This window comes from Leucoraja erinacea, chromosome 4, assembly GCF_028641065.1.
Source record: "Leucoraja erinacea ecotype New England chromosome 4, Leri_hhj_1, whole genome shotgun sequence".
NCBI lineage: Eukaryota > Metazoa > Chordata > Chondrichthyes > Rajiformes > Rajidae > Leucoraja > Leucoraja erinaceus.
Genome location: NC_073380.1, coordinates 84,594,135 through 84,617,215, shown reverse-complemented (window position 1 = coordinate 84,617,215; position 23,081 = coordinate 84,594,135). Strand labels below are relative to the sequence as shown.

Below are 23,081 nucleotides of genomic sequence, written 5' to 3'. Positions count from 1 at the left end.
TATTATCTGAATGGTGGCCGATTAGGAAAAGGGGAGATACAACGAGACCTGGGTGCCATGGTACACCAGTCATTGAAAGTAGGCATGCAGGTGCAGCTGGCAGTGAAGAAAGCAAATGGTATGTTAGCATTCATAGCAAAAGTGAAATGGGGTGGGGTGAGAGGAGTTTGTCATGAGGCAGTGTGGGGCAGGCAGTGACTAGTGGGGTACCGCAAGGCTCAGTGCTGGGACCCCAGCTATTTACAATATATATTAATGATCTGGATGAGGGAATTGAAGGCAATATCTCCAAGTTTGCGGATGACACTAAGCTGGGGGGCAGTGTTAGCTGTGAGGAGGAGACTGCAAGGTGACTTGGATAGGCTGGGTGAGTGAGCAAATGTTTGGCAGATGCAGTATAATGTGGATAAATGTGAGGTTATCCATTTTGGTGGCAAAAAAACAGGAAAGCAGACTATTATCTAAATGGTGGCCGATTGGGAAAGGGGGAGATGCAGCGAGACCTGGGTGTCATGGTACACCAGTCATTGAAGGTAGGCATGCAGGTGCAGCAGGCAGTAAAGAAAGCGAATGGTATGTTAGCTTTCATTGCAAAAGGATTTGAGTATAGGAACAGGGAGGTTCTACTGCAGTTGTACAGGGTCTTGGTGAGACCACACCTGGAGTATTGCGTACAGTTTTGGTCTCCAAATCTGAGGAAGGACATTATTGCCATAGAGGGAGTGCAGAGACGGTTCACCAGACTGATTCCTGGGATGTCAGGACTGTCTTATGAAGAAAGACTGGATAGACTTGGTTTATACTCTCTAGAATTTAGGAGATTGAGAGGGGATCTTATAGAAACTTACAAAATTCTTAAGGGGTTGGACAGGCTAGATGCAGGAAGATTGTTCCCGATGTTAGGGAAGTCCAGGTCAAGGGGTCACAGCTTAAGGATAAGGGGGAAATCCTTTAAAACCGAGATGAGAAGAAACTTTTTTCACACAGAGAGTGGTGAATCTCTGGAACTCTCTGCCACAGAGGGTAGTTGAGGCCAGTTCATTGGCTATATTTAAGAGGGAGTTAGATGTGGCCCTTGTGGCTAAGGGGATCAGGGGGTATGGAGAGAAGGCAGGTACGGGATACTGAGTTGGATGATCAGCCATGATCATATTGAATGGCGGTGCAGGCTCGAAGGGCCGAATGGCCTACTCCTGCACCTAATTTATATGTTTCTATGTGTTCTCCCCCCTCTGGTGGGGCAGGTAATGTGATGTCTGTATTTTGGAAGCTCTCGGCTGAGATTAGCCTCGTTAAAATCCCCCAAAACAATGACCATGGAGTCCGGGAAGTCACTTTCTACTCTCATTACCTGGTCAACGAGTTGCGTTTGCGCCTCACGTACGCAGGCTTGAGGGCGGCGGCGGGGGAGGGGGGATGTACACTCCAGTGAGAATAAAATAGGTAAATAAAAGGCTTTGCAATTTATAAAAAAGATTCCAGATTAGGAGAACAGATGTTAGACAGTACCGTGATGTCGTTGCACCAGCCCTGGTTAATATAGACGCATATTCCATCGCCTCTTGATTTCCTCGTTGCCTCCGCTTTGTGTAGTTGAAAGCCAGCCAGTTGCAGTGCATTGTCCAGGGTCGACACACAACCAGGTCTCGGTGAAGCACAGGGCAGCGGCTCAAGAGAAGTCCTTGTTTGTTTGGCACAGGAGTTGCAGTTCGTCCACCTTGTTGTTGAGAGAATGTAGATTTACAAGGAAAATACTCGGAGGCGGTGTGTTTAATCCTCGTCGGGTGAGTGCTGCAGAGTCCTCCTCTGTCTCAAGACCTTGAACACAGCCACAGCCCAGCCGACGAGCATGTCCGAATAATCCAGCGAGTGAGAGAAATCCGGAACAATGTTTGGAGGTACCAAATATCTGATGTTAATGAGTACCTCTCTCATGAGAGTGATCTTTGTTGGATTTCCACAGACGACACAAACGAACAAACGCATATAAAAAGCAAGGAGTAGTACACCGTGGCAGTCATCGTCGGCGCCATCACATCATTGGCAGCAACACTTCCACCTCGATAACCATCAGCACAGGAGCACTACAAGGCTGTCTGCTCAACCTTCTGCTCTACTCACTCTATACTCATGACTCAGTTCCAACTCCATCTTCAAATTTGCTGACGACACGGAAGGCATTGCAGAGGGTGGTGAAAATTGCCCAACGCATCACCGGTTCCACGCTCCCCTCCATTGAGTCTGTCCAAAGCAAGCGCTGTCTGCGGAGGGCGCTCAGCATCGCCAAGGACTGCTCTCACCCCAACCATGGACTGTTTACCCTCCTACCATCCGGGAGGCGCTACAGGTCTCTCCGTTGCCGAACCAGCAGGTCGAGGAGGAACAGCTTCTTCCCCCTCCCCCCCCCCCCCGGACACTTATTATTTTTTATTCAAATCGTTTGCTATGTCGCTCTTCAAGGGAGATGCTAAATGCATTTCGTTGTCTCTGTACTGTACACTGACAATGACAATTAAAATTGAATCTGAATCTGAATCTGACACCTTAATTGATGGACAAATTACAGAAGCAGGAGGGACTGACCAAATGGTGCCAGAGCAACATTGCTCTCAATGTCAGTAAAACCAAGGAACTGATTGTTGCCTTTGGAAGAGGAAGGTTGATGATCTGCAAACCTGTCATCAGCCATGATCTTGTTGAAAAGTGGAGAGACTCTGTGGGTTAAGTGGCATTAAAAAACGGTGCAAGGCCCACAATCAGGTAGATTGGGAGATAGGGAATATATCCTTAGTATATGAGGTTCGTTCAAGAGTCTGGTAACTGCAGAAAGAAAGTTGTTCTTGAATCTGGTGGGAGATGCTTTCAAGCTTTTGTTTCCTCTGCCTGACTGGAGAGGGGAGAAGAGAGAATGATCCAGGTGTGCTCATCTTTGATTTGGTTGGTTGTTTTCCCTCAGCGGTGAGCAATGTAGATATCTTTGCCTAATACTTTAAATGTATGTACTCTGCTTCCTCTGCTCCCCCAGCCAGTAAATTAAATTATTATTAATTCTATCCCAGTCTGCCATGATTTTGAAAAGTCTAATTATTTTTTTCCATAACCCAAGAGAAACAACTACAGTTTCTCCAGTACTTCAAAAGACCCAAGTTGCTAAAGCCTGGGATTGTCCAATAAATGTTTACACCTTCTCCAAAGACATTTCCTGGTACCCAAAATTAATTCCATACTTCCACTGAGGCTCACCCTGGTTTTCATATACTGTCTGCAGGGCAGCACAGTGGTGTGACGGTAGAGCTACTGCCTTACAGCAGTAGATAGGGTGGTAAAGAAAGCTTTTGGTGTGCTGGCCTTTATAAATCAGAGCATTGAGTATAGACGTTGGGATGTAATGTTAAAATTGTACAAGGCATTGGTGAGGCCAATTCTGGAGTATGGTGTACAATTTTGGTCGCCTAATTATAGGAAGGATGTCAACAAAATAGAGAGAGTACAGAGGAGATTTACTAGAATGTTGCCTGGGTTTCAGCAACTAAGTTACAGAGAAAGGTTGAACAAGTTAGGGCTTTATTCTTTGGAGCGCAGAAGGTTAAGGGGGGACTTGATAGAGGTTTTTAAAATGATGAGAGGGATAGACAGAGTTGACGTGGAAAAGCTTTTCCCACTAAGAGTAGGGAAGATTCAAACAAGGGGACATGACATGAGAATTAAGGGACTGAAGTTTAGGGGTAACATGAGGGGGAACTTCTTTACTCAGAGAGTGGTGGCTGTGTGGAATGAGCTTCCAATGAAGGTGGTGGAGGCAGGTTCGTTTTTATCATTTAAAAATAAATTGGATAGTTATATGGATGGGAAGGGAATGGAGGGTTATGGTCTGAGTGCAGGTATATGGGACTAGGGGAGATTATGTGTTCGGCACGAACTAGAAGGGTCGAGATGGCCTGTTTCCGTGCTGTAATTGTTATATGGTTATATGGTTACAGCGCCAGAGACCCGGGTTCAATCCTGACTACAGATGCTGTCTGTACGGAGTTAGTTCATTCTTCCGGTGACCATGTGCATTTACTCCGGGTGCTCCGGCTTCCTCCCACACTCCAAAAACATACAGGTTTGTAGGTTAATTGGCTTTGGTGAAATTGTAAATTGTCCCTAATGTAGGATAGTTTTCGTGAATGGGATGAATCAGTAGCCCAAAGAGCATGTTTTCGCATTGTATCTCTAACGTCTAAAAGTCCATTGTGTAAAATAGAATTCTGAGACTATACTCTGAAGTTAATTAGTTTTGTATTCTCTCCTCAAAAGATACTCTCTTTCTTTCAGCAATGGGCTACTTTTTCGAGGATTTGGTATTTGATTGATGCCAAGATGCAACCACCTGGAAAGATTGCAACAACGTGCTCTGTCAGACTGCAGGGGAAACATAAACCGATCTACCATGCTTTGAGTGAGTATCCAGAATCTGCTTTCTCTCTCGAATGTAAAGCTTCACCCACAACCTAAGATTCAGGCAGATGCTGAAGTGAAGAGGCAGCACTCTAAAGGGCCTGTCCCACTTGGCCGTCATTTACGCGACAGGCTGGTAGTGACTGACGCGCGGCGGTCATGCGCTTCATCGTGCGTCCGCACAGCCGCCTGGAGCGCGTGACGTCATTTGAAGATAGACACAAAATGCTGGAGTAACTCAGCGGGACCGGAAGCATCTCTGGAGAGAAGGAAATGGATGATGTTTCGGGTCGAGACTCTTCTTCAGTCTGAAGAAGGGTCTCGACCCAAAACATCACCCATTGTTTCTCTCCAGAGATGCTGCCGGTCCCGCTGAGTTACTCCAGCATTTTGTGTCTATCTCCAATCGTCTTGGCCCTGCTCTGGGAGTAGATGTGGGGGCGGATCCGGATCCGCAACGGCCGTGAGCCCCAAGCCGACCTCTTGCCTGCATCTGCTGAGATGAGGTGAGGTGAGACGTTGTGTCGCCCAAGGGTGTCCCACTTAACCGTTATTTACAGGCCGGTGGCGCGCGAAGATTTCGTCCAGAAAGAAATCCTGAAGCGCTGCGCGATACCGCGCGCAACACCACGTCACTCCATGCGCCCGTCCCGCGCTACCCACACACTACCAGGTCACGTAAATGGCGTGCAAATTACGGCCAAGTGGGACAGGCCCTTAATTCACCCATACAGGTGAGAGCAGTCATCTGCACTATGGTGTGTATTATTTCTTGGAATAACTATTGCCTCTGTTAGTTGAATGATTGGTAAGCTTTTCCAGCGAAAGACTGATGTTTACCTCTGAATGAGGTTGAATTGAAAACTGCTTTTTAGAATGTTGAATCCCGTAAATAAGGCTTCTGTTTTGAGTGCCTGATCCTAACGTTGCTTGCAATACATTAAAGGCTATAATTTCAAAGAAATCTGTTTGGAATGAAGCACTCAGATAATCAAACTCTTGTAATGTCATGGTAAAAGCCCTGTCCCACGGTACAAGTTCATTCCAAGAGTTCTCCCGAGTTTGCCCGATACGAACTTGGAGATTTACGGTAATGGCCACTCGTCGGTACTCGGGGCTCTCTTTGACATTCGTCATCATGTTGAAAAATCTTCACGAGTCTTCACGAGTAGCTGCCGTTAGTGCTAAGAGACGTCCCCGAGCTCCAACGTACCCGATACGTTCATTCTCCGTGCTTACCACGAGTTTGATTTTTTTTTTACTCAGGAGAGCTCTTGGAATGAACTCGTACCGTGGGACAGGGGACTATTACTGCACTGCCCAAGAATGCAATAAATTATAGTTGTGAATGCTGTCCAATCCATCGCACAGACACGCATATCAACTCTGTCTACACTTGCTGTGGCCTTAGGAAGGCAGCAAGCATAATCTACAAAACACGTAACACCAGATTTACGAACTCTGCGATCTGCACCACTGCGCCACCCTAATGTTCCCACAATGGCCACCGGTCCATTCTCTGTAACCTTCCAAGCCCCTTCCTGGACTCATGGTGGTTCACTGTGATGACAACATAAGTTTGGTTCAATCTCTCCAGCCTGAGTGGTCATAGACTAAGTTTTCCCAGATGTCTGTGGCAATGATGAATTTCTTGAGACTTTGACTGCATTCAAGAGTCAAGATGTTTAAGTGTCTTACGTGCCAACAAGGAAACCGGAATTCTTCCTTGTACCAGCATGGCACGCTTGTATGAGAGACAAGGTATAATAAGCAAAAACATTAGTAAGTTGATAACCACCATGCTAATGCGAAAAACACAAAGTCCTCAGAACACTTAAAGAAGTTCATAGTTGAGGCTGGTGTTGTGTGGTGTTCAAGAGCCAGATTGTGTTGGGAAGAAGCTAATCTTGAACATGGTGGTCACAGTTTTTAGGCTCTCTAACCTCCTGCCCGAGGTCAGTACTTCTGAAGGATTGGACGGTGTTCACCACTCTCTGTAACCTCCTTGGGTCCTGGCCGTTTGAGTTGCTGAACCAGGCCACAATGCAACCAGTCCATATGTTCTCTATCGGTGCAAGTTCGAGAGAGTATTCGTCGACATTCTGACTCTTGTCAATCTTATAAGGAAATAGATGCATTGATGGGCTTTGCCTATGATTGCATCAACCTGGATCCAGGACAGATCTTTAGAGATAAGCACGGCCAGGAACATGAATTAATTGACCCTCTCCACCACTAACTATCGATGAAGATAGGTTTGTAGATTCTCAGCTTTCACCATATAAAATCAACAATCAGCTCCTTGATCTTGCTGACATTGGGAGCAAGAATGCTCTTCTGGCACCATTCAATCTGATTTTCAATTTCTATACTGTGATTCAACATTACCCAGCATTCATCTAACAACGATAGTATCATCGGCAAGTTTAAAGATGGCTGGTGAGGAAGTTGAGGATCCAGTTTGCATAGGGTTGAGCAGAGACCCAGTTCCCTGAGTTTGATTGCAATTTTGGAATTGATGATGGTGTTGAACACCAATCTGTAGTCGATGTACAATAGCCTGACGTATGTGCCTTGTTGACCAAGTGGTTTAATGCAGAGTGGAGAGCCTGCGAGATCACATCCCCTGTTATCTATCATGGTGGTAGGGAAATCGTAATGGGTCCAAGTCCTTGCTAAGGACTTGATCACTTTACCTCGGTACCTTGGGGAGTTTTTTAATGACTGCTGAACATCAAAGACTTGCACTGTACGTAATCTGCGGAGACTGCATGAAGCGGTGGTCTGTGTTGTCCAGAGCATCGCGATTGATACGCATTTTAAAATCTCTGCAGCTGGTGTAATGGCTGGTGTAATAGTTAAATATTGCCACTAGATGGTGACATGATCACAGTTGGGAAGGTTAGTGCATTGTCAATGTCCTGGATCACTTTGTTAACATACTCTTTACAGTTCTTGTGTTCAGTATTGTTAATATATAAACGATAGAACAGTACAGCACAGAAACAGGCCCTTCAGTCCATAATGTCTGTGCTGAACATGATGCCAATATCATATTTATCTGCCTGTACATAATCCAAATTTCACCTTTCCCTGCATATCATGTGCCTAGCTAAAAGTCTCTTAAAGGTCACTATTGTTTTTGCTTCTACTACTATCAATGACAGCATGTTCCAGGCACTCGCCTCCCCCTGTGTTTAAAATATATAGTTTTTATACTTGCTCCACACATCTTTAAATGTTGCCTCTCTCACTTTACAGCTATACCCTCTAGTTTTTGATTTTTCCACCGGGGGGGGGGGGGGGGGGGGCAAGATTCTGGATGTCTATATTATCTATACCTCTGTTAATATACTTCTATCAGGTCTCCCCTCAACCTCTAGCATTCCAGGGAAAACAATCCAAGTCTGTCCAACCGCTCCTTGGAGCTAATATCCCCTAATCCAGGCATCATACTCCATATCCTTCCTGTGATGGGGCGACCAAAACTGAAAACTTATCTTAACTGAAATATTATGTCAAACTGAACTCTTATGTTTGTGAAACCTTATTTCAAATTTTAATCTATCCTTGGAAGTTATTTTCTCCCGTCTGGCTTTTGAGCATCCTGGAATAAAATGAGCCCATCATTGGCCAGCAATGCTTTCAAACAGCTAGACCCTAACGCCTGGAATTTTCTCCCCTTCCATCTCCCTTGCCCCATATGGGTAGCAGTAAAAATGAAAACTTAACTGTTCGCCACGAAACCATCAGATTGTCTAAAGCCCACTTCATTCTCTGAAGGCCTTTCAGGGAAGGAAATCTTACTGGTGTTAACCTATATGTAACTCCAGACTGTGAGTGATGTAATTGACCTGACTGTTGTCGAAAATAATCCAGCAATCCCCTCAACTCATGAGCACATAGGGATGGGCAATGTCTGCAATTGAAAATTAGATAACCCTTAGCTCTATCCAGGGCTGTGGAGTCGATACCCGAAACACCCGACTCCGACTCCTTGATTTCTTGTGTATCCGACTCGGACTCAGACTTTGACCCTGACCCCAAGGTATAATATAATTCGTAATCTATATTCATTTATAATATATTTATGAATGACTACATTTACCTTTTTGAATTCAGAAATTATCCGGGCATGTTCATTCAGTAGCAGGTGGAGGGAAATCAGCTGGTGATGCCGTTTGTTTACGTTTTGTTTCTCGCTGTTCTGCCACCAGATGGCAGCACCGATGTGATTTCTCATTCTCTCGAGTGGAAATAACGTGTGCGGTATGTTTAAAGTGGGATTTTTCCCTATTTACGCAGTCTCTGACCTTTATGTTGAGGACTTTTTTTACCAACTCCAGCAGCTCCAAAATTGTTCCGACTCCACAGCCCTGCCTCGACAACAAGCGATTTTAAAAAGGCACAAATTGATGAAGTAACAGCAGGTCAGGCAACGTAGAACCATAGAAAAAACATAGAAAAGTATGTGCAGTCGGCCTTTTGGCCCTTTGAGCCAGCACTGCCATTAGATATGATCATGGCTGATCATCTAAAATCAGTATCCCTGCATTCTCTCCATATCCCTTGATTCCTTTAGCTCTAAGAGCTAAATCTAACTCCCTCTTGAAAACATCCAGAGAATTGGTCTCCATTGCCTTCTGAGGCAGAGAATTCCACAGATTCACAACTCTCTGGGTGAAAATGTTTCTCCTCATCTCAGTCCTAAATGGCCTACCCCTTATTCTTAAACTGTGACCCTTGATTCTTGGGTCTAGCCTTTTCCTGCATCTAGCCTGTCCAATCCTTCAAGAATTTTATATGTCTCTACTATAAGATCTCATCTCGTCCTTCTAATCTCTGAAGAATATTGATAGGCAACATTTTGGGTCGGGACCCTTCTTCAGCCCGAAGAAGTAAGGCATAGAGCAATGTGGGGGGTGGTTACTGACCTATTGCTGCAATGTGTATTTGTATTTATTAATACCATATATAAGTTCTGTGGCTGTTTTTAAAATTAGCATTCATAATTCTTAATATCTTGCACTGCACAAAGTCGGAGTGGCTGGCAGACAATGTTGTCGGTGCTGTAGTCTGCTCTTCAATGGTTCAACTTGTGATGTGTGTTTTCTTTGTGTTTGCAACCATTACATCAACTAAGAGGTCTCCGAGGAAAATCTTGAGTCCTGTAGGAGAAAATAACAAGCTTTTTGGCCTCTTGCTAGGATATGCCAAAATTGAAAAATAATTTTCCCAGCACCACAGAAGTTCTCCAGAACTCAAGTGTAAATCGTATTGTAAATCCCAAGGTGAAATAAAAAAGAAAGTCAATTAATTTGTACTGCTGGCTTTACACATCGAAGAAATACCTGACAGCTAAATTAGACCCTGGAGGTTACATTTTATCATAGATGTTCATTATATATTTTTGCATTGTACACAACTTCAGTAGTTGTAAACTTAATAATGGCCTGCATTTATTTTAATCTAAATAAGAGATGTTTGGTCATATAATTTGTTTGAAAGCTTATCAGTGGAGTTGCAGCTGTTTTCAATATTTGGGTTAAAAGCCTGAAGAGATAAGATTCAAAGAAATCTTAAGTGCATGGTACAGACAGTCTCCGAAGTAAAACATTACTGTCATGAACTTAATGCAAAGTGTATACTGAGATTATTCATGGCTCATCCAAAATATATTGCTCTACTTCTTGGAAGCCTGTGGCAGGATTTTGCTCTTAAAAACTGTACTGAGACTGACAGTGTTCCTGGTTATAGGAGAGTAAAACTGCTGGCAATTAGCAGTTGCTCATAGTCATATTCTGAGATTGGTAAATTGCTGCCCCGATTGCCCTGCTGCAGAAGCTGATGTACAGTGGTACTTCACCCTAAAATCAGGCATTGAATCATTAAAGTGATATAGAGTGAACCCCGACATGCTTGCCTTTATCCGTCACAGTATAGAGTACAGGAGGTGGTTGATATGTCATGTTGCAGTTGTACAAGATGTTGATAAGATTACATTTAGAGTTCTGCATGCAGTTTTTGTCACGCAGCTTTAGGAAGGATGTCATTAAACTGGAACGGGCGTTAAATAGATTTATGTGGATGTTACTGAGAATGAAATGTTTGTTATAAGGATAGGCTGGGTGTTTTTCATCTGCCGTGTAGGAGACTGAGAGGTGACCTTATTGAGATTTATAAAATCAAGAGTGGCATAGATAAGGTGAACAGCCACCATCGTTTTTCCAAGGTAGGGGAGTGTAAAACTAGAGGGCATAGTTTTTAAATCTGAAAGGGACCGAAGGGGCAACTTTTTCAGTTGATGCGACATGGAACGAGCTGCCAGAGGAAGTGGTAGAGGTGGGCACAATCACGACATTCAAGAGACACGACCGGGTATGGACTGGTTGGGAGAGAAACGGGCCACGCACAGGCAAGTGGGACTAGCTCAGTTAGGTGATTAAGCTAGCATGGATAAGTTGCGATGAAGAGCCTGTTTTCATTCTGCATATCTTTATGACTGTAACTTTGAGCATTATTTTTAATATAATGAAATGGTTAAATGTATGCCGGGGATGGCAAACGTGTTTAAATCTGATTTGTAACTTTCGTAGGTCAATTATGGAGCAGGTGTCAAATATTGAGCAACAAACAATACTGGAGGAGCTTGGCAGATCCAACAGCTCTGCTGTGGGAAATGGACAGTGCAGAGACCCTTGGTGATGAAAATGCTGATTTGGGCCGGGGCTCTTCTTCAAACTGATGGGGTGGTGGGGAGATAGCAGGTAGAAAAACATAAGGGGTGGGGCAAGAGCTGGTAAGTGATAGGTGAATCCAGGTACAGAGAAGTAGATTAACAAATGAGACGGGGTGTGGGAAGTGTCTGGGGAGAGAAAACTAAAGATAGTTGCAAAGGATGGAGGTGATATTTGAAGAAAACAAAGAGCTGCAGATAGTGGAATCTGATAAGAAAGGAAGGCGAGGAGTGAAATATAGAACCAGAAGGAGGATGATGTGTGGATGGAACCAGGGAGCCACAGAAAGAGTGGGCACTGCAGACAGCGGAAAGATGTATAATGGTTTCATTGGATTCATGGGAGGATGCTCCACAAACGTGCTTGACAAATTTGCTGAAATTCTTTGAAGAAGTAAATAGCAGGACAGACAAAGGAGAGTCAGTAGATGTTGTTTACTTAGAGATTTTCTTAAGGGCCTGTCCCACCAGCATGCGACTGCATGCGGTGAGCGCGACCTAAGTGGTCGCTTAAGCCGTACGGCCTCGAGGGGCCGGTCCCACTTCGATCGCCAGAGCCGTATGGAGTTGTGCGGGGCTGGTCCCGACATCGCGCGGGGCTCCAAAAAAACTGACACTGTCCAAAAATCCCGCGTGGCAATGGCCTGTCGGCCCGCATCCGCATTGAGGCCGTACGCAGCGCCTCGATGGGTGTACGCAGCGTTTCGACGCCGTACCCGGCGTCTTGACGGCGTACGCCTAGCGTTGCGCGATTACGTCACTGCCCGGCGTGCCGTTGCGTGATGACGTAACCGCCCGACGCAGTGCGATGTCCAAATTCAATCGGCCCACCTCCTGCCCAGCTGATTGGTGAGTATGATGTCGGGACCAGCTCCATACGGCTCAGCGGTTGGAAGTGTGACCGGCCCCGCGAGGCCGTACGCCTCAAGCCACCACGTTTGGTCGCACTCGCCGCATGCAGTCGCATGCTGGTGGGACAGGCCCTATAGATTTTTCAGAAAGCCTTTGATAAGGTGCCGCACATTAGGCTGCTGAGGAACATGAGAGCCCATGGTATCAAAGAGCAGGTACAGGTGCACAACCTTTTATCCGAAAGCCTTGGGACCAGACATTTTTCGTAATTCAGAATTTTTCGGCTTTCGGAATGGAAGATTTTTAGCGTAGATTTTAACGGCTGGCTCAGTGGTAGAGTGCTCGGCTCGTATCCGCAAGGTCGCGAGTTTGCGCCTCGATCCCGGCAGTTACTCGATCGCGAGTTTGAGTCTTCAATGGAGTTTTTTCTTGCAGAATAGGAGAGAATATGGAGGGTTAGGCTGGGATCATTCTCTGCGAGATAATCTTAGTGCGGGAGACAAGTGTAGGAGAGGTGTACTGACTGTGTGGGCAGAACTTTGGAAGTGATTGCCCACCATTCTCAAAAGCCGCTGTGTCTCCCTGTCCCTCCAACTCCAGAGGAATCCGCTGCCCGATGGGCCGCTACGGCGACAAGTGGCAGTTCGCCCACAGCCCGAGCTGCGCCCCCTCATCCGCAACCCGGGTTCCTCTGGAGTTGGAGCGGGGCTGGGCTAGAGTTGCTGCTGGCTGTGAGTCTCTGGGATCTCCGTGCTTGCAGTGGGCCTGGGGGTCGGTGTCCCGATGAGGGGGCGCAGCTCGGGCTGTGGGCGAACTGCCACTTGTCGCTGTAGCGGCGCATCGGGGAGCGGCTTCTGGTGGTCCTGACGTCTCTCAGCTCCTGTCCAGGGGGGTGGCCGGAGACGTCAGGACCAACAAGAACCCGCTCCCCGATGCGCCGCTACAGCGACAAGTGGCAGTTCGCCCACAGCCCGAGCGAATGGACTGGACTTCACAATGGAAGTGTAAATGGACTGGACATTCATGGTAAAGATGAGGCAGTGGGTCAAAGGAAGTGCTTAAAGTGGTGCAAAGCAAGTAAAGTATCCCAGACATCAGTGGGAAAGAACTGGATAAGGGGAGAATAAAACAAGAGTTAAGCTACGGAGATTAGTTCAGTGCAGGCCAAGATTGATTCTGAAGTCATCGAGAGTTACATAGAAAAGTACAGCACAGGAACAGGCACTTTGTCCCACAATGTTTGTGCCAAACATAATGTCAAGATAAACTAATCTCCTCTGATTGCAAACAAGATCCATATCTTTCCATTCCCTTCATATCCATGTGCTTATCTAAAAGCCTCTTAAAACCCACTTTTGCATCTATATCCACCACCACCCCCAGGAGTTTCAGACCCACCACCTTCTGTGTTTAAAAAAAAACATTTGTCCGGAACATCTCCTTTAAACTTTGCCGCTCTCATCTTATAGCTATGAGTTATGTATTTTTAATGAGGAAAATGAATGCTTGAGCAATGCTCATCTGCTGTCAGTAGATAGCGCAAATGCGCTGTTAAAACATCTGGCAGTGGAGGATTATATTTCTTTACCTCGCAACATGAACTTACCCAGTATTTTCTTTCGTGAAATAGCTATCCCTGTCTGGGTCCCAGTGTTGGGAGAATACTTAGATGTGTCAGTTATCTGATTACCTCTAAGTCTCTTGGGTTTCTTTCAGATATATTTGAATCTAATTGGGAGATTGTCAACACATGGTCATACTTACTGAATCTGAAGGTCTGTGGGATGCCATTTATTAAAGTTTCCCCCATGTCATTCAGTATGATTGATGTTGCTAAACATTTCTGAATAGAATTTTGTTTCCACTTGAACAAAGATTCTATGTTCTCAGAAGGAATTTCAGACATTTGCATTAATTTTCGAGCATCTCCTTCTATGAAATACAATACTGTGGCTGCAAGCTGATAAGCGGTGATCTAGTTATTCACTTGATTTGACCAGGTGGGAGTGTGAGGGCAACTCCCTCTGGCTTCCTGTCGAATGTTTAAAAAAATAGCATTGCCAAAATTATTTGCTGTGAAAACTTTACAATCCAAGAATAATGCCCGCGCCATTGAATGGCTCCCACAAGGTGGACACATCAATGTTTTCATGTGACAGTGAGCAGTGTTTACAACACACGTTCAAACATGCAAGCTGCTTTAAAAGGACACAGTGCTGGATGAAGTAAGTCAGCGGGTCAGGCAGCATCTTTGGAGGAAATGGATAGATGATGTTTTGGGTCTGGAGCTTTCTAAGGACTATGTTCACTTTGTTGAAATCAAAACTCACACACAGGGTTGTCTGTCAACTTATTCTTAGATCAAGATTGATCCATGATCTAACATCTTTACCCACATTTTCTGCATATCATTTAGTTGCTTGTGTAATTGATACAAAAACTCTTCAGCTCGTGACATTTTAAATTCACAATTGACCTGATATTAATTGCTACTCTGGAAGAACGTTCCAAATTTCTTCCAATCTGCACGTCGATATGTTTCATAACTTCACTCCAGAATGCCCTTATTTTTAGACTTTCCCCGCTGATCCTCAGCCAATACTAGTAGATCTTCAGTCTGAAGAAGGGTCCCAACCGGGAACATCTATTGTTCAGTCCTCTCCACTAACGCTACCTGACCCACCGAGTTCCTCCAGCAGTTTATTTTTTGCTCAAGAGACATTATCTGCAGCCTCTTTTGTCTTCTGCAGTGGTAGTTTCTCTCCTACCTCATCAGTTCCCTCAATGTTTTGGAAATGCTCTTAACTTTGTAAATTCCAGCTTCTGTAATATTCGCAATACCTAACTTTATAATATTTGCTCACTATGTATATTGTGATAAGATCTTTTTTCTTTTCTTCAAGGACAACAACCTGAGTTTTACCAATTGATCTTGTAGGTAAAATCCCTCATCCCTGGAACCATTGTGGTAAATCTTTACACTTTCTCAAGGACTTGTGCAGCCTTCTAAAGTGTGGTGACCAGCACTAGTTGTGCTCTTGTTGAGAAACTAACTTTGGAAACTTCTCTGCTTTTATAATCAATACCTCAATTTACAAAGCCCAAGAACCCATGTGTTTTGTTTCATTCGATATTGTTTGCCACTTTCAAAGCTCTGAGACAGTGGATCCCTCTTTTCCTGTACATTCTTTAGAGCAGTGCCATAAAGTTTGCAATTCCTTTCCTAATCCCTTCTGCCAGAGTAAACTACTCTATTAAATTCCATCTGTCGCAGTCTGCCTATTCCTTTATCCTTTCCATACTGTTGCAGGCAATTAATATTATACTCGCTGTTTGCCGCACCTCCCGTCTGATATTTTCAGCTTATCCGAAATTGTGAGTGTGGCATTCTATTCGACGCAAATTGCACTGTGAAAGTGGAATAGAAATATCTAAATTGAAACCTGTACATTTTTGCCAAACTACCTTATTTAATTAACAGAAGCATTGCATTGACAAAAATTAATAATATTGTCACAAACAGGAATAAATCTCATGAGCTGGATATCATTGTTATTTTGTCAGCTACATGAGAGGTTGAACAAACTTGGGCTAGTTTTCTCTGGCCCGTCGGAGGCTGAGGAGTAACCTGATAATAGTGTACAAAATTATGAGAGGCAAAGATAGTGTACTTAGTTTTTTTTCCCAGGGTGGAAATGTGAAATGCTAGAGGGCATAAGTTTAAGGAAGGGGAGGGTAAAGCTTATAGGCGGTTAGCAAAGTGTTTTACACAAGGAGTGGTAGATGCTGGAATGTGCTGCCAACGGAGGTGGTGGAAACATCATTTAAGATGTATTTAACAGGCACATGAATAGATCAAGCGCAGGCAGTTACCATTGGTTTAATTCGGCATCATAGGCTGAAATCGTAGACCGAAGAGCCTGTTTCTGTTTTCTTCAAGATGGGAAGAGATTGAACTTTGTTATGCCTTCCATCACAGTGAGGAATGTGGAGGAGTCACTGTGGTTGATGTTTATGTTAAAATGTATTTGGTGTGTTCTGTTGCTTTTTATTAGTATGACTGTAAGGCAAAGCAAATTCCTCGTATGTTGCAAAACATACTTGGCTAATAAAGTATGATTAAGACTAAGATATTGTTCTATGAAGTGCTTTTTTTCTGTGACAGTGAACGCTGGTATGGTATTCTGGCACCTCCACGAACTTAAACATCATTACTTTGTTTCTTGGCCATGTGACCGTGTGCTGCTACCTTTATGTCAACAAAAAAGCACTGGTACAGTCAGTCTTCTATTAACATGTCGAATCGAAAATAGGCACAAAATGCTGGAGTAAAGGGCCTGTCCCACTGACGCGACCTTTCAGTGACTGTCTTCGACCTTCAAGCTCAAGGGCACTCGCCTGAAAAACCTAGAACTGGATCGACCATCAGCGTTGAAACCGCGAGCAGGATCGACCGTCTGCGCACGTGTGCGAACACACGCACGCACACACACACACGCACACAAAAGCAGGGGAGCGCTGTCTGAAATTCACACACGCGAAGAACAGAAAGGTAAAAGACGGCTGCACAATATACGGTAAGTCCTTTAGAGAGCGCGGGGAGGGGGGGGGAGACGGAAAGGGAGAAGGAGTGGAGACATTTTTAAGAAGCCAGACAACTTTAATAAAGTTTAGCAGGCATTTTACTTACCGGTCGGTTTTCCTTGGTCCTAAAAACTGCAATGAGCCAATTAAAATGCCCGGTCAGCGAAGATGATTGCCTTCTTCTGCTCTTGACTGCCTGTAACTACATACTGACTCCACTCCACTGCACTACGAGTTCAAAAGAACCATGACGACCAATTTTTACTTGAGGGAAATTTTTCAGCATGCTGAAAAACTTTCCGCAGCCAAGCTGAGGCCATGAGTATGCGGGAACTTCCCTTGAGCATGAAGGAGAGTTCCAGTGACCTCATAGGACCTCCTAGGACCATGTGTCGACCTTGCTGTGAGTTTGAGTCGAGGGCAAACTCTTCTAAACTCGCAGATTAGGTCGCCGCAGTGGGACAGCCCCTTAACTCAGCGGGACAGGCAGGGATTCCTTCATCTCTGAATGAAGGAATGGGTGATGTTTCGGGTCGAGACCCTTCTCGACCCAAAACGTCACCCATTCCTTCTCTCCAGAAATGCTGCCTGTCCCGCTGAGTTACTCCAGCTTTTAGTGTCTATCTTCGGTATAAACCAGCATCTGCAGTTCCTTCCTACTCTTGTCAAATCAAAACATTTTAATTTGTGAAAATGTGCAGCAGCATTCCTAACACAATTTGTTTTAACTGAAGTATGCGCTGATGTTCTTAGAGTGCAGTGAGCAGAGCAGCATCTTGCAAAAATAAAACTGAAATGTTTACATTTTTGCACTCTTTAACACAATTGTTGAATAGAATGTCAAAATCATTTGTAAAGTAACATCGATCATTAATGTGTTGAATTATCTTCAGAATGTTTCTTTGTTTAAATCACCCTTATTCATAAAGTCTCATTTCTCTTGAATGAGCACTTGATATCCTATAACCATGAAAGCTAAGCCGGGAGAGTGCATAGGCTGCCTCGTCTTTTGGCTGCATCAATAAGATTGCCTGTCTGATTCCCTTCTACACGATAAATTCCTACAATTCAAGTATTTTATTGTTCTGTTTCCAGACATATGACAATAAAACACTCTTGACTGTTAATCCTTTGATTTAATTTTCGTTTGATATATGCCAAAATATAGAGTAGTATTACAGTGGCATTGGCACTTTGGTGACAGGTTACCTGCCTCCTTGTTTGGCAATTGAACCATATCAATGGGAATCAGGAATTCCTCATTATAGCCTTCAATTTCCTTTGTGTTATTTTTCTTAGCCTCGAATTTTTATTAAACCTACACTGGAGAACTGAGATGGGCATTTGTTAAGCTAGTGTTTTATCTCTAGTTCCAATGGCCACAAAAACACATTTGTGGTGAATGTTAAACGGAAGCCCCACCTGCTGTCAAGAGGATGTAAACTGTGTTGTCTTCTTTGTAAAGAAGAACAAGAGAGCCCACCATTTATGGTGGCGAAAATATATTGTTCAGTTCAAAAAAATGATCTGGTCTTCATCACGTTCCTGTTTGTGGGAGCTTGCTATAAGTTGGCTTCTGTGTTTCCTGAAGCAGTGTCCGCTCCAAAATGGGCTGTAAGGTATTTTTGACATCCAAAGAAAATATGCAAGCCTTTCTCTCTTTCACTGTGCTGATGCTTTCAAGTGATTGAGAAAACTGAGAAAGCTGCTGGCTCAGACGTGACACAGCGGAGCCAAACTGACACAATTGGCAGATTGAAAGTGTCATTATGGCAGTTGGGTTAAGGTTTGTTCCAGGTCTGAGCATGAAAGCGATTAGGGAATAGTGAATGGTGAAGTGGTTAGAGATTGGGAGGCACGGCAATGATGAAGCTGCCTTGAATGTCGATGGGCACCATGTGGTTTGTGGGGGTGTGGGGGGGGGGGGGGGAGAATTGGTGGCTGTGACATCGAGTTGAGGTGAAGATGTAATGCGTTTCCTCATGGAGGATGTCTTTGGATGCCAAAAGTGAGAAGAAAATGGGATGGACTTGTCAAGGAGGTAGGAACATAAAGGCAAATCGAGGTCTGTGGATACTGTGCTATGGGAATTACTTGTAGACAGTGGGGTGGATACTGTGCTATGGGAATTACTTGTAGACAGGAAAAGAGGGAAATATCAAAGGAGAAATCAGAGGAGTCCAACGGGAGTTTACGCATGTGGTGAAATAGGTCCTGAAGTATTGAGGTCTCGGTAAGGAGTAAGACATGTTACTCTATGATGTGTGATGAAACCTAGTAAATAGCACGCAATCAAAGGCCCACAGTGGAACAACCTTGTTTAGAACTTAAACAGGAGAACAAGAATAGAAGTAAACTGAAGATAGACACAAAAAGCTGGAGTAACTCAGCAGTGCAGGCAGCATCTGGAGAGAAGGAATGGGTGACCTTTCGGGTTGAGCCCCTTCTTCAGACTATTTAACTCTTTGGCTGCTCCCAGGTGCTCTACATTCAATAAGATAGAGACCAGTCCCATATCTCTGCTTCACTTACCTGCCCTACTCCCATTTCCTTAGGGCCCCAAAATGTGACCAGATCTTGAACATTGGGAGAACTAAACATCCACAAAACGTTTAGAAAGGGCAATTCCAAAATGTCCAAACCCAACTGGTAAATCAATTTCTTATCAGTTCAATCCTAACTGGTTGAACCTTGATCCTGTGCCCTGCTTTCCTAATTCTTGACTCTCCAACCTGAGAAGAAGCCTCAGAGTCTATACTCTGAGTCTTGTTTGTTTCAATGAGATGACTTGACCTTCTAAACTTCAGTGATTACAGGGCAAAAAATGCAGATGAGGAATGAGGAGTGTGACGGTGATTATTCTGACAGAATTTCACCTCTGCCTCCTGGTCCGAGAACACGGATGCAATCATAAAGAAAGCACATTAGCACCTCTACTTCCTGAGAAGATTACGGAGAGCCGGTTTGTCAAGGAAGACTCTCTCTAACTTCTACAGGTGCACAGTAGAGAGCATGCTGACCGGTTGCATCGTGGTTTGGTTTGGCAACTTGAGCGCCCAGGAGCGGAAAAGACTACAAAAAGTAGTAAACACTGCCCAGTCCATCATCGGCTCTGACCTCCCTACCATCGAGGGGATCTATTGCAGTCGCTGCCTCAAAAATGCTGACAGCATCATCAAGGACCCACACAATCCTGGCCCCACACTCATCCTCCTGCTACCTTCAGGTAGAAGGTACAGGAGCCTGAAGTCTGCAACGTCCAGGTTCAGAAACAGCTTCTTTCCCACAGCCATCAGGCTATTGAACTCAACTCAAACAAAACTCTGAACATTAATAGCCCATTATCTGTTTAATTGCACTTTATCTGTTTTATTTATTCATGTGTGTATATATTTCTATAATGGTATATGGACACACTGATCTGTTCTGTATTCATGCCTTCTATATTCTGGTGTGCTGAAGCAAAGCAAGAATTTCATTGTCCTATCTGGGCCACACGACAATAAACTCTCTTGAATCTGCAGTGCAGCGGTAGCTGTAGCGAGCAGGATGGGGACGTGGTTTGCAAGCTTTGCAGGCGGTTTGGTGGAAAGATTTGGGTGGGAGAAGAATAAAGCACGAGGCATTGCTGCTCGAGGTGGGAATGGGAACCTTGTTGGAGAATGTCAATAGACACAGTTAGGTAGCTGTGCACTTACCAACAGGGAATTCAATCCTGGGAAAGTGGCAAGACCGCAAATAAAAAGCAATGGAGGAGCATATTTGGGAGATGAGAAGCGAAAACTGGTTTGACTGGGTGGTCTATTAATATCCTGAGTTTGTGGATAAACCCGAAACATTGCTTTACTAAATGGCATATGTACCACAGATGTTCCATCTCCGTGTTTATTATGGCAGAAGTTGTCCTGTGTTCTTATGTCTGCAATCACTCTGCTTGCTGCCAAGACAAAAGGAAGGGAGTTCTTTCCAGTCTTGAAGCGTTGCTTGGCTTTGAAGTTGATGATTGGATAGATATGCTGAAACCGGATCTCGGTATGGGGGTGGGAGTGGAAACCATTCTCTCGTGCTGGGGAGAAGAGGAAAGTTGTTCATTTAGTTTTGAAAATAAGATATTGGCACTCTGGCATCAAAAATTGATACGGATTCGGCAGGTCAAAGGGCCTATTTCCATGCTGTATCTATCTCTCTGTAACTCTGTGCTCTACCTTTGTAATCGTATGCTCTATCTCTGTAACTCTATGCTGCATTTCTCTGTAACTCAATGCTCTTTCGCTCTGTAACTCTCTGCTGTATCTCTTTTATACACTATGCTATAACTCTATAACTGTGCTGTATCTCTCTGTAGGTTTATGCTGTATCTCTCTTTAACATAGAAACATAGAAAATAGGTGCAGGAGTAGGCCATTTGGCCCTTCGAACCTGCACCAGCATTCAATATGATCATGGCTGATCATCCAACTCAGTATCCTGTACCTGCCTTCTCTCCATTCCCCCTGATCCCTTTAGCCACAAGGGGCACATCTAACTCCCGCATAAATATAGCCAATGAAATGGCCTCAACTATCTTCTGTGGTAGAGAATTCCAGAGATTCACCACTCTCTGTGTAAAAAATGTTTTTCTCATCTCAGTCCTAAAAGATTTCCCCTCTATCCTTAAGCTGTGACCCCTTGTTCTGGACTTCCCCAACATCGGGTACAATCTTCCTGCATCTAGCCTGTCCAACCCCTTAAGAATTTTGTAAGTTTTTATAAGATCCCTCCTCAATCTTCTAAATTCTAGTGAGTACAAGCCGAGTCTATCCAGTCTTTCTTCATATGAAAGTCTTGACATCGCAGGAATCAGTCTGGTGAACCTTCTCTGTACTCCCTCTATGGCAAGAATGTCTTTCCTCAGATTAGGAGACCAAAACTGTACGCAATACTCCAGGTGTGGTCTCACCAAGACCCTGTACAACTGCAGTAGAACCTCCCTGCTCCTATACTCAAATCCTTTTGCTATGAATGCTAACACGATGTTGTATCTCTCTGTGACTCAGTGACAATGAAGTTGAGATGCCAGTGCTATGACTCTACTACAAAAGTATACTTGCACTGGCAACAAGCTGATATCCCAGTGCATCATCCCGTATGTGAGCAGTGCCCAGGGCTGCAGCCATAATCTTCCAAGTGTCAGAGATCAATCTCAGCTGTGCTGGGGTGAGATCTACACCTGAAGCTCTGTACTTCCTTCAGTAGGTGGAGATTGAGTGATTCCGGCATTGTGCTGTACGTTTTAACCCAACATTTGTGGATTCCTGGGCCTGGGTCGTGGAATGTGGCGCAAACATTTTAAAAACAGGAAACTGACATTTTTTCTTCCCTTTTCGTTATCCTCTGACCTCCAAATGAAGCGGAAGAATTTTAGGAATGATTTTGTAAGCTATTATTTTAAAGGCAAACCAATTTTCCAATTTTTTTAAATATCTCCTCAGGCATAATGTTGGAGCATAACGTTTGCTGTCAAGCCTCCACAGTGTATTTGATTAATTAAGTACACCTGACAGACAGGTCAATGGGATGCATTGTGTGTTGCACGTGGCCAGGCGACTTTTTAATATCCATCAGCACCTGCCATGTTCCATATGAAACTTCAAAAACAGCAGGCCAGCAAAAACATTTCTCTTCATCTGGAAGATGAAATTAATAATTGTAACATTGAAGTTTTAGCTATAAAGTCTATCTTTACATATATGTTTGTCGACTGTAATTAATAGTCCAACAATGCATCAGTATTAATTGAATGAAGTCACTTAACTTTCAGAGCATCTGGAGCTACTTTGGACAGATGTTGATATTTGCATTGTCGGCAAAATCTGCTGACAGTTCAAAGACAGGTGGCAAACAAGGTTCACATGTAATACGGCACAGAAACAAGCCATTTGGACCAATCTGGAATTTAGAAGGATGAGAGGGGTTCTTATAGAAACATATAAAATTCCTAGAGGATTGGACAGGATATACGCAGGAAAAATGTTCCCGATCAGGGCTCTCACTTAACTTTTTTTCTCTCTGTTGTCAGCCGGGCAACATAGGCAGCTTTTAGGTTGCCAAATGACAGTTTAGGTGGTCATTTAACACAGCTTTCATGACGTGTGCGATAATGTGCTTGGACGAAGTGCGTAGTTACCAATCGGAATTATGCTCAATGAAGCATTCACATATTATTTCTGCTTCAAATAAAGTCACAAACTAAACATATTCACCAATCAAGCCATGATATATACCACAATGACATGCAGCAAAATTATAATACAGTATTTCAACACTTTTTACATGTTGCAATGAATGCAATTTCTATTATTTCTTTCCACTTCCAAACAGAAATGTCGTTGGATTATTCGGCGTATGATCAACCTCGGTGAGACCAAGTGTTCAAGAAGGAACTGCGGATGCTGGAAGATCGAAGGTACACAAAAATGCTGGAGAAACT

At 44.1% G+C, this 23,081-nt stretch overlaps 1 protein-coding gene across 3 annotated transcripts in view; it reads left to right on the top strand.

Annotated features, from left to right (window-relative positions):
- Positions 1–23,081, top strand: part of mrpl13 (mitochondrial ribosomal protein L13) — a 96,341-nt gene that overhangs the window by 6,000 nt on the left and 67,260 nt on the right. The window contains exons 1-2 of one of the 3 annotated variants that reach the window (XM_055634712.1): positions 4,003–4,105; positions 4,318–4,441. In XM_055634712.1, the coding sequence (XP_055490687.1) occupies positions 4,052–4,105; positions 4,318–4,441 (178 nt within the window). In that variant the 5' untranslated portion in view covers positions 4,003–4,051. Of the gene's footprint in view, positions 1–4,002; positions 4,106–4,317; positions 4,442–23,081 lie in introns of those variants that run through there. The other 2 variants (XM_055634711.1, XM_055634714.1) reach the window with 2 other exon arrangements.